Below are 16289 nucleotides of genomic sequence, written 5' to 3' on the forward strand. Positions count from 1 at the left end.
AACGGAGATAGCCTTGGATACCACTTTCTCTCGGACAAAATGGAGATCAAGCTCAAGATGCTTTGTGCGATCATGAAGGACTGGATTTGCACTTAATGCAATGGTGCTGAGATTATCACACCATATGATGGGAGGTGCTACTGGCAGAACATGAAGTTCAGATAAAAGAGATTGTATCCAAAGAAGTTCCGATATAGCACTGGCAAGACTTCGATATTCGGCTTCAGTACTAGAACGTGAAACCACGGCTTGCTTTTTAGAGCTCCAAAAGATAGAGGTGTTTCCAAAAAACCAACAAAACCCAGAAGTGGATCGTCGATCATCAATATCGCTTCCCCAATCAGCATCACAGTAGCCAACAAGACTGAGATTAGAGGACGAGGTGAGATGGAGACCAACGTCAAGAGTTCCTGTGAGATATCGAAGAATACGCTTGACCGCTTTCCAATGTGTGTGAAGAGGTCGTTGCATAAACTGACACACTTTATTCACACTGAAAGAAATATCGGGCCATGTAATAGTAAGGTATTGAAGAGCGCCGACTGTACTTCGATATAAGGTAGCATCTTCAAAGATTTCACCATCATGTGCAGATAACTTGCTGTTGGTAATCATCGGTGTAGGCAGAGATTTAGCCTTATTCATCTTAGTTCTGGCAAGAAGATCTCGAGTATACTTGGCTTGAGTGAGAACTAACGATTGGTTAGTAGATTTAATCACTTCTATACCCAAGAAAACAGACAAATTTTTCACGTAAGAGTCTTAACTCCAAAGATGTACACTTCTATGTTATTCAAAAAATGAAAAAGGAGGGCAACCATCAAGTTCTTAAAATAATGTAAAAACACTATTTTTCAACCATTTGAGGGTTCTTTTTTTAAATTTTAAATAACCCATTTTTATAGGGTTTTTTGTCCTCTATTTTTTTTAAAAAAAATTATATATTCAAATTTTTTTAATTAGAGTGAGGATTTTGTTGCAACTGGATTTCCACGATTTGGAACTGGTAAATTAAATTTTTTTTTTTTTGACAGGGTAAATTAATTTTTTTTAGAGTTGCATATACGTACATTTTAATTAATTAATATTATTATTTAATACAACATCCAAAAACCCGCGTTAAGGGTTTTTAGGCCCTGGAAACCCTTCCATCGGACTAAAATAAATCCTACAATCACCTATTCTTGAACCAAATCTACGATTTGTGCAGAGCAGTTCAGCAAAAGGAAATGGCCATCGCCGCCGCATCAACTGCCGCTAGATCCATATTCCGGTCGTCATCCCTCCGTAAAGCTACCTCTAGACTCGCCTCCCAAACGAAATCCGCTCGCTCGCCGTTCGGCCTCCCTTCCAGGACCCCGCTTGCTCACCGCATCTTTAGGTAATCATCTATATCTACACGTAAAATATTCTGGGTTCAATTGTCTAAAACTGAAATGATTTAGTTTAATTTAGAACTGAAAACGTTCATAATATTATTCTTTCGGTGAATAATTTTGAAAGGTCCCCTGCTGAAATGAGTGCGTGCTTGGAGTCAATGCAACCATACCACACTGCCACGGCCTCGGCCCTGATGACCTCGATGCTTACTGCCTCTCGCTTTGGATACGGTTGGCTTCCAGAAGGTACTTCTCATTGAATTTAATCTTTTTGTTAACTTCTTTATTATTTCGCATTTTGTGTTCTAATAGTTTCGTGCTTAAATAATTCTTTTTTCCGTGAAAAATCAATCTGAACTTGCCGTACATGCCTATGCTTATCCATGAAATGTTTTAAGTACATTATTTGATATGTGGTGCATTGTCATGCTATTTTTTTGGTCCTTTATGTATAGTTGGGTGTGTTTGTGATGAATAATGACTTTTTCATTCTGTATACATGTATGGATTTTCAAATGCTCAAGTTGGTGGATGCAATTTTCAGTGTTGTTTCTATTATATGTGAAGCAATATGATACAATAATAGAGTGATCATTTCTATCTAATCCTTTATCACAAGTTATATGAGCATTGAAAGGTAGCTGTTGGGATGGGGGGTGGGGGATGGAGTAAAATGGTGTCAGTTTATCATCAGTTCTCATTTACCTGATCCTTCGGTTTGCCTTTTCATCCTGAACAGAGGAAGCGTGCAATAATATTATGTCCTAGTGCTAGGGATGGCAATTTTCCCCGCGGTTTCGGGGCTCCGCGGGGAAAACCCGAAATGGGGCGGGTTCGGGGATATGTTAATGGGTTTGGTTTCGGGTTCGGAGATTTTTAAAAATCCCCGAAATATATTGGGACGGGTTTGGGAATCCTATCTCCATACCAAACCCGCCCAGATAATATAATTATATACATATACAGTTGTATATATATAAATACAGTAATATATATATTATATAAAAAAAGTATATACAGTAATATATATATATATATATATTATATAAAAAAATATAAAACTTATATATAAATATAAATATAATAATATATTCGGGTATTTCAAACGGGTTCGGGGACGAAGACGGGGACGGGGATTTTATCCCCGCGGGTTCGGGGACGGGGATTCCCCGATTAGGTAGATCCGGGGATGGGTGCGGGGATGGGAGTGGGGATATGATTAGGGGACGGGGATGGGAATGGCAAACCCGTCCCCGCCCCGTCCCGTCCCGTCCCATTGCCATCCCTACCTAGTGCCGAGAGGCGACAGCTTTTCTTGTACAGTCCTTTCAACTTCCGAGCCAATTTTTTGGGGGTTACAAGTTTACCATTTTACTTAACCTTGAATTCTTGGTTCATTTATTTTCGACTCGTTCATCCACTTTAATGGGTGGGTTTCTTCAAAATATTACTTTATTTTGGATTCGGCGTACTTAGATATTTCTTGACATCTCTGGATTTTAAGATTTTTTTCTGGATTTTTCTCCATAAACCACTGTTCGGGAAAGTCCTTTTGGTGCAGCTTCGTTATGCGCAGCTCCTTAAGTTTCATGAATGCCAATAGGTTGCCTAACCAGTATCTTCTCGTTCCTTTATTTAGGTATCTAGCAAGATCTGTAGAGCCATCTTTTGCTGCCCTTGTCCTTCTTTCATGTATCTGGTAAGTTAGTTTATTTTTCAGTTGTGTCCATCTTCCACCCAAAACATCATAAAGCCCTTCCATATTTGTGGGATTCAAGCTAGTTTAGTTGTTGGCAGCATTCCCTTCTATATTCTCCTTCTCCTCCTCCTCTGTGTAATATTTTCTTCACATTGTTGATGAGATTGAGCTTCTAAAAATGATGATGATTATATATAACATCCAGCTTCAATATCTGTTTTCCTATGCCTGTTTCTCCATTTGAATAAAAAAAATTCCTTCTTCATTCTTCTTGTTGTGTAGGCCTTGACAAGACTAGATGAAGACGGAGAAGCAAAGATCATTGCATTTCTTCTCATTCTTTCAGAACTCTTTAAACAGAAGACAATGTTTTTATTTGAAAAAACATTTTTTTCCTTGTTTCGGTTATGAACAAGACTTTCCTACTTTATTCTGTGTGCCAAGAGGTGGAATATATCTATTGTTGAATTTCTTTACCAATGTATTTATCTGTTTCTTTTGCTGATGTTCATAGTCTCAAATTCTTTTATCTGCCTCTCTACACTCTTCTAAACAACTGCAGAATTTCCCAACTAAGTTTGGGTTAGATGGTTGCTTGCTTGTTGCTTGGAGTACTTGTGTTTGTGTGTATACCTTCATCGAATTAGGACTCCATGTTTCTGTAGGATCAGTTCCATCAGATAAAACTTTTGAGGGAAGTCAATCAAGGTCGAAACTTACATTTTATCTTTATTCGATCAGCTTGCAATGATGATGTGTGATGAACTTTGGAAGGCAAGGAAATATTTAAACTACAATCTTCTTTCGAACACCAATTGTGGAAAGTGAAGAAGTTTGATTGGCTACGAGAAGGGACTATATATTGTGTCCATGCCTAGAAAACTAAAAAATTTCTTGTTGCTCATGATAAAGTTTGAGTATCATCATTTTTTTTTCCTTTTGGATGTTAAAGACATTCGCTCATGAAAGACGAGATCGATTTGCATGAATACTTTATGAAGTGGCCCTTCGTTGAGATTTAATTGCTGTTGGATGTGGATCTCTGTTTAAGATGTGATTGCAGTCAAAAATTTTCATTTTTAAAGTATTTTACTGATTTTCCATGTATTAATCAGCTTGCAATGATGATCTATGATCGGTACCATCCTTCAAAGGCTCAAGCAAGGTCTCTTCCAGAAATTGTCTTATATGAACAAATATTTATGTCCTGGAGAACACATTTGACCCATTTTAAACTGTTGCTGATTCCTCTATTGTGAAATCCAGCCACATGAAATATATGAAGCAAAATGCATAATAAACGTTACTGCGTGCATATTGTTCGGTTAAAAGTATCAAATGAACTGGAGATATCATGATTGTGTATTTCCTGCCGTTCTTAGTTGCCAATTCTAATAATTCAGAGTGGAAGCCTTACTTTTTATCCTATGCCAATTATCAAGTTGAGTTTAGATGCTGTTAACAGTGTACTTAAACCTGACGTTCCGTCATGTATTAGTAATGCATATCACAATTTTGGTCAATTTGCAATGAAGCATCTAATCAATACCTGTCGAGCGAAAGCAATTGGATCTTTAATGGTCGAGCACTGAAATGTATCCTTTTAATTTTGCCAGGTAGTGATGAAGCATAATATGGATGCTATATCAAGCATTACTCTCACAGAGCCGTAATGTGTGCTTCGTGATTTTTTGGCACATGTTTCGATAACTTTGTTAAAAATTTTGTTATAGACGCCACCTTTGGACTCCAAATGTGGTGCTTCCTCCTAAATTTCTTCGTAATGAAAGTTATATTGTGTCGATGTTTAATAATTTTTGTTAGTATTGGAGATCTTGATAGTGAAGTACTTCGTCATTTATGTCGCCTGCCCATGTAATTTCACAAGAAGCAAACAATTTTCTTTTGAACAAAATATAATAATTTGATATATAAATGAAATCAGGTTAAGCCGTAACCCAATTTTTATATATTAAAAAGAACAGCAATAAAAGTACAGCCATGGGATTAAGTGTTTAGAAGTGCGAGAGAGCCTGCTAACCAAACGAACAATGCGGTAACTAATACAAGTATAGACTATATAGTAAGTGTGGAATCACAAGCTTCCAAGTATACAACATACTATTGAACGAGAAATTGAATTTATTGCCTGAATGGATGATTTGGTGTTAGATGTTATAAAGTGTCGTGCTGAGCATGAGAAAGTACGAGCCTAATTCACACCCCGGAAACACAAGAAATGAATCAATCATTTCTTGGATTAGATTTCTATGGCAACTGATGCCTGTGTTTGCTGCTGTTCCTGTTCCTGTTTTTTTCCTCCTATATCTTCCTCATTCTTTACTTCTGTGATCTGTCTCCGGTATCTAATCATTACAAGGCACAAGATTGCTGCACAAAACCAACCAAACAATATCAATTTTTAATGTACCCACTAGTCTCTCTCGAAGTTTATAGATCGATATGACTTCATCGGTAATCTTCTTAAGGAATACCAGCAAAAATCCGAGTTCTGATGGCTGTGAGATTCCACAAAAAGCAGTCACGAATGATGCTGCCACGATCTTTTTGTGTGTGCAAGCTCCCCATGTTTCCGTCGCCCAGGATTTCATATATTCAACTGTTCGTTCAACAAATTACTCAGTTTTCTGGTACGAAATGTCACAAGATTAATTAGCTTGCACTAGAAAGGATTTACCAACCTTTCTTCGATAATTCAGTTTAGTAAGTGGAATACATTTTTGGGCAACTGAAGCCAATGAAAAAACCTGAAAGAACCACAATCGAGGTGTTTGTCATTCATCAAGAAATTCAGACAATTTACCGGTTAACGAATTTTCAATGAGCTTACTAAGTGCACATAATCTCCATAGGGTAACAAGATGGCCATATTCAGCACCCACAACCAAGAAAGGAACAACCTAAATTAGCAGAAAAATTAAGTAATTTAACCCCATTCTCATAATATTTGATTTCACAGAGTTAAAAACGTCAGATACTCACTTTGAGGGTCATGGCTGGTTCTCCTGAGAACACTTTTCTTGTTTTTGAGATTGAATAATTTGCTGCTGGAAGTATTAGTCTGCCAAGTTTCACTATATTTTCTTATTTCAACTTGAAATCACGCTTCATATCATTGGCATCCCTTCGAAATCGGCAGCAACAGTTAACAACATAGAAAAAGATACTACGAAAGCATAATTTGGTTCCGAAATTGCTCCTTCAACCATACCTTTTGCGCATGGAATTTGAGAAGAATGACACTCCCAAAAATAGAAGTCCCACTTGAGATAAGTCATAAGAACTAGAAGATGCTACAAGAATTGGGCAGTTTAAGCAATATTTGTGGGTTAATTTTTTTAGAAAAAGGTGATAAGTTGAAAAATGATCTTAGTCAAATGTTTTTATTTATTTATGACATTTCTTCAAAAAAAATTGCCAAACTAAAACATACAAGAAATACAAACACTAAACAAAGAGCAAATATTAAGAATGTTAGATTTCAAATTTACGGTTAAACAAATGTCATTTAGTTAAATAATCTCTGTAAAATAGAAATAAAGGAACACGAGAACATAACATATACGACCTAAAGCTCCCTCTCTTCTCTCATTTCTTGCTCCAATCGTCTCCTCGACTTCCGACTACTCCTTGAAGATGCAGCACAGCCCAATAAAGCATTTATACTATTGCATCTTTTTCTAACTCCGCTGGCCTCAACAAAAGCATCATCTGCCTTTTCAAGCCTATCTGAAAGACGTTTTTTTATCTTTCGGTAGACGAAGGAGAAATCATCAGGAGATCGCGGAGCGGTAGATTGTAAGGTAGCCCAGGAGAAAGAGTGGAAGCAGGTGACGGAGTAGATAGTTTCGGTGAGTAAGGGACTATTTCCAAAAATAGCTGTGGGATGTCTGCACTGTAATGACGGAGTTTCGACAGCCTTGAAGAGGATTTGGTTGGGGTTCGAGGCTCCGATCGGCAAGAAGGTGGTGTGGTGTGGAATCCATAGCTATTTCAAAATTATTATTATTATTGAAGGGCGACAATAGCCGTCTAAGATGGTGTCGACTTTTGAAGATTTTGAAATGTTAACGGCGGGTAACACCGTTTTAACGGGAAGGATACGGGAGGCAAGTCCGTTAATTTTTATTGACTTTTAGCAAATTTCTCCTTGATTATTATGCAAACAGTAATATCTTTTTATTCCTAAAAAGGTAATAATATTTTAGTTATCAACTGCATATAACAATTTGTAATCCCTTAAAGCTCATAACTGATATATTTAGAGTTCGCAACAAAAAAGAAGAGGTTCAAAAAGTTACTAATCAAACAAATATTGAAAGCTATGTGATCATGTTGGAATGCCTGAAACAGAAAGCTTTGATTCTCTCAAGCCCCTCTTCCAAAGAAGCCAAATCTGCTGCAAAACTTATCCTCAACCAATTCTTGAGTCCCAAAGCAGACCCTGCATGCACCAAACACCTGTATATAAACATCATCCTTCATCTACTCGAAGTGTGTGTGTGTCTGTGTGTGTCTGTGTGTGTGACCTGGAAGAATAAGAACTGATTCCTCTTTAGCAAGCCTATAGCAGAAATCCATGTCATCTTCTATGCCTTCCAGCATTTGAAGATTTAACTTCACCTGCAAAAACGTGTTCAAGCTTCATTCGAAACAACAAAGCATACACATAAGTGAAATCTGACTTAGAATCAATATGTCTTGCACTAGCTCTCACCATCGTAGACATGGCTCCTTGTGGTTTATGATGCAAGTCAAGGAAAGGAATCTCTATAATCTTTGAGTAGCAAGTATCCGCAGCTTCTCTAAGTAGAACCATAATGTTTGATATAAAATCCTTTGGTGTTTTCTCCAGGATTTCTGGAATTGCTCCCTAAATATAATTCATGAGATAAATGCCCTTTAAAGAAACTATACCAAGAGGTTGTTACTACATGGTGTTAACATTTAAATTTCAGTCAATCTATGCACCAAAGATATTACATATACCTGAATGAGAGTGGTAGAATCCGCCGAGATGTTACGGTACTTCTTGATGCATTCTGTTATCTGATTACACAAAAAAAAAAAAAAATCAAGTTTCTATATATCCATCGCATCTTTAGAAAGCGGTTCTCTGTGTCGCTTAGAAATCATTAAAGTTGTTAAATTGGAGGGGGGAAAGATAGGGGAAAGCTATTAATTACCCCATATTTCCTAAGAATTCCATTCGGATCAGAGAGAGCTATCCAACCAAGCCGCCACCCAGGAACCAGCCATCTTTTCGACATCGTTCCAAGACTGACAACAGGGGTGACTGATCCAAAAACACCCATTGGCACAAATTTGTTGCCTCCGAAAACAAGATCGTAATAAACTTCATCAGAGATCAACACGATCCCAAGCCTTTTCGCGGTCTCCGCAATCTTTTATCCAAAGATTCAACAATTCCAAGAGTTAGCCAACCAAAAAACAAAATTGAACTGCTAAAATATATTAGATGAGAGATCTAATCAAATTAAACTTATTGGCAATTCCACTCCAGTGAGCCGCTGTGAGCACCAACATTAGAAGTACCAAAAACCTTTTACCCTTTGAAGATGTTCCAATGAGAAAACACTTCCACTTGGATTCCCAGGGTTGATTACAACCATGGCAACGGTGTTATCATCTGCCAGAGCTTCTACACCATCAAGATCGACCTCCCAGCCTTTCTCCGGAAGAAGATCGAAATGCCGGACCTCAAGACCGATATACGCGGAGTGAGCTTCATAGGATGGATATCCAGGCCTGGGAAGTAAGATGTTGGTACCGGGGCGAGTCAAGACAGTTAATATGAGTTCTATTGCATGAGCTGCACCAGCGGTGATGAAAATGTCTTCTTCCGATAATTCATATGGAAGATCCTTCGATAAAAATCCTGCAACTGCCCTGTTGTTGCATCAACATGCAGCACATATATTATAAACAAGTAGAGATTATAATTTTAAAAATAATGTAACATTATTCCATTCTTCAATGATGTAAGTGTTTTTTAGAATACTTTTAAACAATATTCTAATCTTAGGATCATTTTCAGTAAACATCATGGCCCCAGACTGTGTTCCATGCAAGATATAAAATCAATCTGTGTGAACTTAAGAACCTCCTTGCTTCAGGCAAGCCAGCAGCCGGCGCATAGCCGTTAAATTTAGCCGATCTAAGCGCTCCGTTAACGGCTTCTTCGGCTACAGGCGTAGTTCTGAAACACGAATATGCAGAGGGATCTCCATTCCCGAGATGGATCACGGGCCTTTCGTCATCTTTCTTCAGTTCTTTCTTCATCGTTTCGAGAAGATCTCTAATGGTAAACTTAGCCTCTTTCTGGTTCTTCAAACCCCATTTTCCAAATTTATTCTCCATTTTTCACTGCTTTTATTACAGATTCTTTTGTTCGAAGTGTATACCAGATGTGGTGATTTTGCTTGTATTTAACAAGAAAAAAATTCCCGGAGCCAACGGATAGGTCTAAATTTTCTTGCCAAAATAGAAAAGCTGACGACGTTGGTTTGTTTCAACCAACGGCCCGGATCACTCCACCTCTCTGTAAGAAAAAAAAAAAAATTGGCTCGAAAAAATCCGAGCCGTTGGATCGATCCCTGCAGGCAGTGTCCGCAGGGATAGGGTCGACCGAACCTTGAATAAATTCCGTATCGTGCTGGAGATATTACAGATTTTTAACTTTCTGTAAGGCAATTTTTATTTAATGTCAATATCCTCGTTTCAACACAAGATTTTCCCGAGTCCAACAATGGTTAAAAGAAATCATCACAATCATCTATCAGTTAACCTGTTTCACTATTTTAGTTTTTGATTTTTCATCAATCAATTATACAACTTATTCTTTGAATAGTCAAATTTTGATAACATGAATGCTCATTAAATATTATGAAAACAAATAATTTATTTATTTAATAATGGTGAAATCATCGAAAGCAAGCCACGTGGTAAATGTGAAACACTTTTTACAAATACTAATAAAAAGTTGTCTTCTACTAAAAAAATAATAGTAAAAAGAAATAAAATGAATTACTGATTATGTTTTAATTGTCGAACCTCTTTTCGTTACAAGTAATAATAAAAAAAATTAAAATGAAGTGATATTTGTAATTTATTTGCTTAAACAATTTGTTTAAGAATGAAACGATTTTAAGTTAAACTGGATGGAATTATTTGTGGGAGATTCTTGCAAATCTAAGCTTTAAAACCTAAATTTTTTTTATTTTTTTTATATGTAACTCAATTAATTTCCCAATTATAAATAAGCTTAAACAATGTTCTTAATGTTTCGACGGTTGTCTTTATCTGTATAATCATATATTCATTTTATATGTTGAACAGTGATCGTTGTTCAACGTTGTTATATACAAAAAACGGCTATTCTTACGTATTCAAAACCAAGACAATGATCGTGTTCTTTGCAATATACAAATTCCCGGAGCCAATGGATAGGATTAAACTTTCTTGCCAAAACCAGTTGAATAAATTCCAGATTGTGCCGAAGATATTAGAGTTTCTTAAACTCTGTAAGGTCGTTTTCATTTAATATTAATATTCTCGTAACCTCGTTTCCACGCAAGATTTTCCTGAGTCCAACAACTGGAAAAAGGAATTTTTTGGGATAGAAGAAATTATCACAATCATTTTAGGTTTTGATTGATTTCAAATTTTTATTTTATTCTTTAAATATGTCTGTCAAATTTTGATTTGAAAAAGAAAATAATTTGATTTTTTTTTGAGAATTTTGAGTTTTTTTATCGATCGAAGTTTGATGTATATTACTGACGGCTCTGGAAATTGCAAAAATATCCATCTGACACCTCCTAAAACTCATTATGATTATTAAATGCAAAATGCTTGTAGATTATTTCTTTGCAACTCTCGTGAATTTTTTGTGCTAACAAAATTCACACGAAGAAAGTGGATAACAGCAACAAACTTTTAACAAAGCAACAAACTTTTAACAATTATAGCATCGTTGTTGGCACGAAGACATACAGAGCAAACAGCGAGCACTGTTTGAAACATTATTTCCTAGAGTTCAATAGATATCGGAAATGAAGAAAAACCTTGTAAGAGTTATTCTTCCATACTTGTTGAACAGCGGAATCCAACGGCTAGTTGCATCCACAAATTACATAACATACTATCCAAGAAACAACTTTCTTTCATTGTTTCTTAGCATGCCTCTGGTGGAAAGCTTTTATTCTTCGAAAACCATCGTCAAGATATGATGGCTCGACGGCAAACGTTATTCGGACCCAATTCTTGAGTCCTACTGCAACCCCTGCAATTGCAAATGAAATTTCTCTCTTTATCAAGCTAGTAAATAAACTAATCGATTTTTTGCTCGATCAAGTGATAAGTGTACGTCGAGTAATGAGAAAAAATTACAACAATGAGATAAAGAGGTATCCAACTGAAACTCGTAGATATCACCGAATAATACGCGTGCTAGCATTTTGCAGAGATCATTACCAAGAAAGATAAAATTATAGATCAGTAGTTTTGCGACACATACAGCAGCAATCGGCACTCGAATTACTCTAGTAGTCTTATGATTTTTTATATTTACCTGGCAGAACTATCACTGATTCTTCTTCAGCCAGCATGCGGCAGAACTCCAAATCATCATTAATGCCTTCCAGAAGGGGTAGATTAAGTTTGACCTGTCATGCAATAACTCATTACAAATAAAACTATGGACCGATTCTTAATTATTTAGGAAAAAAGTATAAAGCTGTTCTCGCTTACCATCACGAACATGGATCCTTCAGGCTTGCTTGGGCATGTTAAGCAAGGAATTTCCTCGATTCGATCATACACTACGTTTGCACATTCTCTAAGTACAACAATGATTTTCTCAAAGAAATCAGAAGGGGTATTTTCAAGAATTTGTGAGAGTGCCCCCTGTTCAAGCAAAAATGAAGTGTTACTAATTTATTAAAAGACGATCTCTGATTCACAGTTTGGGTTGACAGTTGGTACTCCTACTCCCTAGCAGTACGATCACTGGTCAACAACCTTGGTCTTATTTATGTAACCAGGTGGGATCTTCTTTGAGGTTAAGTCAAGCTGTCGCCCACAAGAATTTTTTTAAAATTATATGATTTTACCCATAATTTTCTTTTATTTTGTAACAAAATTTTATATTTTGTCCACCAGATATATTTTGCCCTCCTGATTTTGAAATTCTAGTTATTCCACTTGTTTGTAACATTTTGTGCCAGTCAGCGCATCCATCAAAATTTCTTGACGGCGAAAGTTAAAAAGGATAATGAAAGACAAAATAGATAGAGTTAAGAAGTTACTAGATATGTGAATAATATCAACTGTCGAGGAAAGAACCTGACTAAATGTTGCTGGGTCAGAGGAAATATTCAAGAAACCTTTGATGCTATCAACAATCTGCAGACACAAAAAACTTTTCATCATTTCTCATGATATTTCAAAAGGTTTCAGAAATCAGTTTAAGATGGTTCACAAGGAGAAAAATACTTTTCGAAGTGCTTAAATTATTTTAACTAACACGTAAAATTTATTTTAACTAACACGTAAAATATATACATCAAGAGCACTGCTATCAAGTTCCACATCAATCATAGTAATACGCTTGAGAACTAACTGTTCATTTCAATTAGACTCCAAGATGATATCAAAATGGACTCTTGCTTTCGGTCGCTATATAAACCGAAGATCAAAGGCCAAGTACATTACTGATTGTGACGCAACACAATGTCAATGGTACAATTTTCAATGCACAATGTGCCTATCAAGTATCAAAAAGGGAAAATGCTAAGCTGCAAAGGTTGATCTCTCAGGGGAGCCATTGGATACCCTAGGTCCCACATGGTTTTGTGTTGGTCCCACGCCATGATGTGGGGTCCAGTTCCAATGGCTTATGCTCCACCAGGTGGAGTATAGTCAATCCCTGATTCTGGCAATCAGAATACCAGCACTTGCATGAGAATTTTTTCTGGATGGCATGAAAGCAGTAGTTCCAGTATATGAATAAGTATAGGCAATAAGTCAAAGTATACCTACTCCCACAGAAGCCAATTATTTTACTCCCTCACGATAACGAGAAATGAAATTGTTACAAACCACAAAAGACCCTGCTAAACGTAAGTTTAATTTCAAAATCACTTTACATCGGTAAGATAGCTACAGATTTATCAAAAAAAACTACTTAGTTCACATAAAATTTGAAGGTTGCAATTCCAACTTTACTTTCTAAAATTATCATACTCAAAACGAAGAATTTGCAGAAAACAACTGATAAGGAAGATATATGGAATTTGAGAGATGAAAAAAGTACCCCTTGTTTCATAAGAATGCCATCTGGATCATTAGTAACAAGCCAACCAAGTCTCCACCCAGGAACAATCCATCTCTTTGATATTGACCCTACTGTAACAACTGGAACAATGGACGCGAAGACCCCCATGGGTACAAATGGGCTACTTCCAAATGTAAGGTGGTCGTATACTTCATCAGAAATTACTAAAATTCCAAGCCTTTTAGCAGTCTCTGCAATCTAGGAAATCACGTGGACAGTTCGAATAGCGAGACCATCAGCTATGCATTCATTATAATCTTTTTCGATGCCATAACCATAAAGAAATTGCGCACCTTCTTCAAGTGTTCATACTTGAAAACATTACCACAGGGATTGCCAGGGTTAATAATCACCATGGCAACTGTATTTTCATCTGACAGAGCCTCAACAGCATCCAAATCAACTTCCCAGCCTTTTTCTGAAACAAGATCAAAGTGTCTGACCTCGAGATGAGAAAAACCTGCCCTAGCTTCATAATAAGGAAAGCCTGGTCTTGGAAGTAAAATGTTGGATTTGGGACGTGAAAGGACAGTGACAACGGCTTCTAATGCTTGTGTGCATCCAATAGTCAAGAAAACATCATCAGGGGACAACTTGTGTGGAAGATCTTTAGAAAGGTAATTTGCTACTGCACTGTAAAGAGAAAAAGAATAATGTATCCAATAATACCAGGAATGTGGAAACTTAGTATATTCACTTAATGCTCCTACTTGGGAGCCTTGCACCAAGATTATCAATTGGTCACAACTATCAAGTAATCAAGACAAAATCAGAAGGACCAAATCTATGAAATATTAAAAAAAAAATTACATAGAATAGGACCATAATCCATAACCAAGTCAAACATAGACTACCTGTCACCCAAATTTCCAACTCAGGGAAAAGTAACTGAAGTAGAACCTCAAACAATGGAGACTAAAAAAACTAAAGGGCTCCGCCTAGCTAGTTGTCAAAAATAGAAGGAACTTTTCTGTTATCATAATTGTCTGTTATCATATTCTTCTCCCGGGAAGTATTGCATTTTGCAGCCGACAAGCGATCACAGAAAAAATAAACAGTTAAAGCTACATGTCGAGCTCTTGAATTCACACAATGAAAAGGGAACAATCAGCTCTAAATAGCAAATAAGAATTAGAAGGATTTTTCCACATCTTAACTTGCTGCTAAAAAGTATTATCAGCTTACAGCTCATTTGGCAAGGTCACAAATCCGGGACGAAATCTCGGCTTTAAGTCCAAACACATGACTCTCCCCCCAACTATTAGGATTCTCCAAAAATGTCTTCTATAAACTCCTATAAATTTGGCCTTAGATTAAGTTGATTTTAAAAATTAGCCTTAAATTCAAAACATATTATTAGAGTCTTTTTATAAAAACAAACAAGCATATTAATAAAGCAAATATTATAATATAATTATACACTAATTCATTATGAAAATATCAACTTTATGAAAGTATTATTATTAATATATATACATGAAAAACGAAGAAAATATAAATTTGAAAAAAGAGCACATCTCTTGTGAAACGATCTCACGAATCTTTATCTGTGAGACGGGTCAACCCTACCGATATTCACAATAAAAAATAATACTCTTAGCGTAAAAAATAATACTTTTTCATGGATAACCCAAAGTTTTTGCCTTGAAAAAATAAATAAAAACATGTAAAAATGAAATGGAATTTTCCATTAAAAGATTGATGATCAAGTAAAAGCCCAGCTAGAAGCCGCCTTCTTATCCTACGGAAAGATAAATAGTGATTAATGATAAATTTATTTCACTATATTGGAAAATAACTTTTATTTGAATTGCTTAATTTATATGATAATTATTTATGAAAGAATTTCGAGAATTGACACTAAGAGATATAGATAGCAAGGTTATTTTTTAAAAAATTTCCAGAAATTATAATATAACATAATTTATTTATTTTATGTAAATCATTTTAAATTTTTTCCAAAAATTTTCGATTTCGTAAAATTTTCAAAGTGGTTTTGTACTCATAATATAAATATCTTATTCGGCCAACTCGATTAACAGTACTTATACTTTTCTTCAAATAGACTGAGTGGTGTGGTGTTAAATGCTTGAATAACTAAAATGGAGGGAACAATCTCAAAGCAAAAATATAATGAACTTAGCATGGGCAAGTTAATGTTTAAAGCCCATAACATAGGCCAGAAAAAACAAAAATTCCCAAAAATAGAGGATTTAACCAATTCAAACCCAAACAAGATAGATGGTTCGATGTGTATTCGGGCAGATGGCCAACGAATGGACTGAAATTTTGACCCCGGATGTACTTTACTAAATAACACGAGGAAATGACAAGGATATCTCGGCCTTGGGTTGCAGTTAGTTTAGATTTAGGTGATGCATGTGCGAAAAACTTGGAGAAAATCAAGAATTCGGTCAATTGAGTGCACAAATTAAGGTCAATAGATGTACACCTGCGCGCAGCAGGAATGCCCACGGTGGAGGAATAGCCGTCGAACTTGGCGGAGCGGATGGCGGAGCAGAGGGCATCGACGGCCGAAGTGGCGGTGCGGAATGAAGGAAAGGCGGATGGATCGCCATGGCCGAGTGGAATGACGGGCCTGGAATCATTTGCGTTGAGATTACCCATAAGCATATTGAGCACGCCTCTCACGGTTATTGCCGACGCCTTTGTAAGCTCCTCGTTAGCTCTGAACCGCCATTGATTTCTCGATAACCCACCGTTCTCCATCGTAAAAACAACGTCGTCGAGCGGCGCACAAGTGGGTGTGCGTAAAATCACTATTATATAGAAGATATAAGGGAGTCGGCTTCAAATTTTTTATTAATAAAAG

General features: G+C 36.4%; 3 protein-coding genes and 1 pseudogene across 11 annotated transcripts; 1 reads left to right on the plus strand and 3 right to left on the minus strand.

Moving 5' to 3' along the window:
- The first annotated feature begins 1130 nt into the window (after positions 1–1130).
- LOC142527793 (protein NUCLEAR FUSION DEFECTIVE 6, mitochondrial-like) lies at positions 1131–4939 on the plus strand. 8 transcript variants are annotated; one of them, XR_012815531.1, is made up of 4 exons: positions 1131–1381; positions 1504–1625; positions 3019–3078; positions 4695–4939. XR_012815531.1 is itself a non-coding variant. In XM_075632733.1 (3 exons), exons 1-3 carry the CDS (start codon positions 1230–1232, stop codon positions 4709–4711), a joined length of 291 nt encoding a protein of 96 aa, XP_075488848.1. In that variant the 5' UTR covers positions 1131–1229; the 3' UTR covers positions 4712–4939. The 8 variants fall into 8 exon arrangements, 4 of the variants coding, with proteins under 4 accessions (XP_075488848.1, XP_075488845.1, XP_075488846.1 ...); XR_012815530.1 differs by lacking the exon at positions 4695–4939 and adding an exon at positions 4194–4480; XR_012815529.1 differs by lacking the exon at positions 4695–4939 and adding an exon at positions 3820–4150.
- A 387-nt stretch (positions 4940–5326) lies between these two features.
- LOC142526113 (reticulon-like protein B18) lies at positions 5327–7085 on the minus strand (annotated as a pseudogene).
- A 226-nt stretch (positions 7086–7311) lies between these two features.
- Positions 7312–9501, minus strand: LOC142528002 (putative aminotransferase TAT2). The gene is made up of 7 exons (XM_075633032.1): positions 9224–9501; positions 8670–9009; positions 8286–8504; positions 8089–8148; positions 7817–7972; positions 7629–7722; positions 7312–7543 (listed from the first exon to the last, which is right to left on the minus strand). The coding sequence occupies exons 1-7, from the start codon at positions 9478–9480 to the stop codon at positions 7422–7424; spliced, it is 1248 nt and encodes a 415-aa protein (XP_075489147.1). The 5' UTR covers positions 9481–9501; the 3' UTR covers positions 7312–7421.
- A 1709-nt stretch (positions 9502–11210) lies between these two features.
- LOC142527457 (nicotianamine aminotransferase 1-like) lies at positions 11211–16230 on the minus strand. Of its 2 annotated transcripts, none has more exons than XM_075632270.1 (7): positions 15909–16230; positions 13750–14089; positions 13436–13654; positions 12466–12525; positions 11872–12027; positions 11693–11786; positions 11211–11404 (listed from the first exon to the last, which is right to left on the minus strand). In XM_075632270.1, exons 1-7 carry the CDS (start codon positions 16184–16186, stop codon positions 11286–11288), a joined length of 1266 nt encoding a protein of 421 aa, XP_075488385.1. In that variant the 5' UTR covers positions 16187–16230; the 3' UTR covers positions 11211–11285. The 2 variants fall into 2 exon arrangements, with proteins under 2 accessions (XP_075488385.1, XP_075488386.1); XM_075632271.1 differs by lacking the exon at positions 15909–16230 and adding an exon at positions 14642–14769.
- Between the last annotated feature and the right edge of the window lie 59 nt (positions 16231–16289).

This window comes from Primulina tabacum, chromosome 15 (assembly GCF_025594145.1).
Source record: "Primulina tabacum isolate GXHZ01 chromosome 15, ASM2559414v2, whole genome shotgun sequence".
Classification (NCBI taxonomy): domain Eukaryota; kingdom Viridiplantae; phylum Streptophyta; class Magnoliopsida; order Lamiales; family Gesneriaceae; genus Primulina; species Primulina tabacum.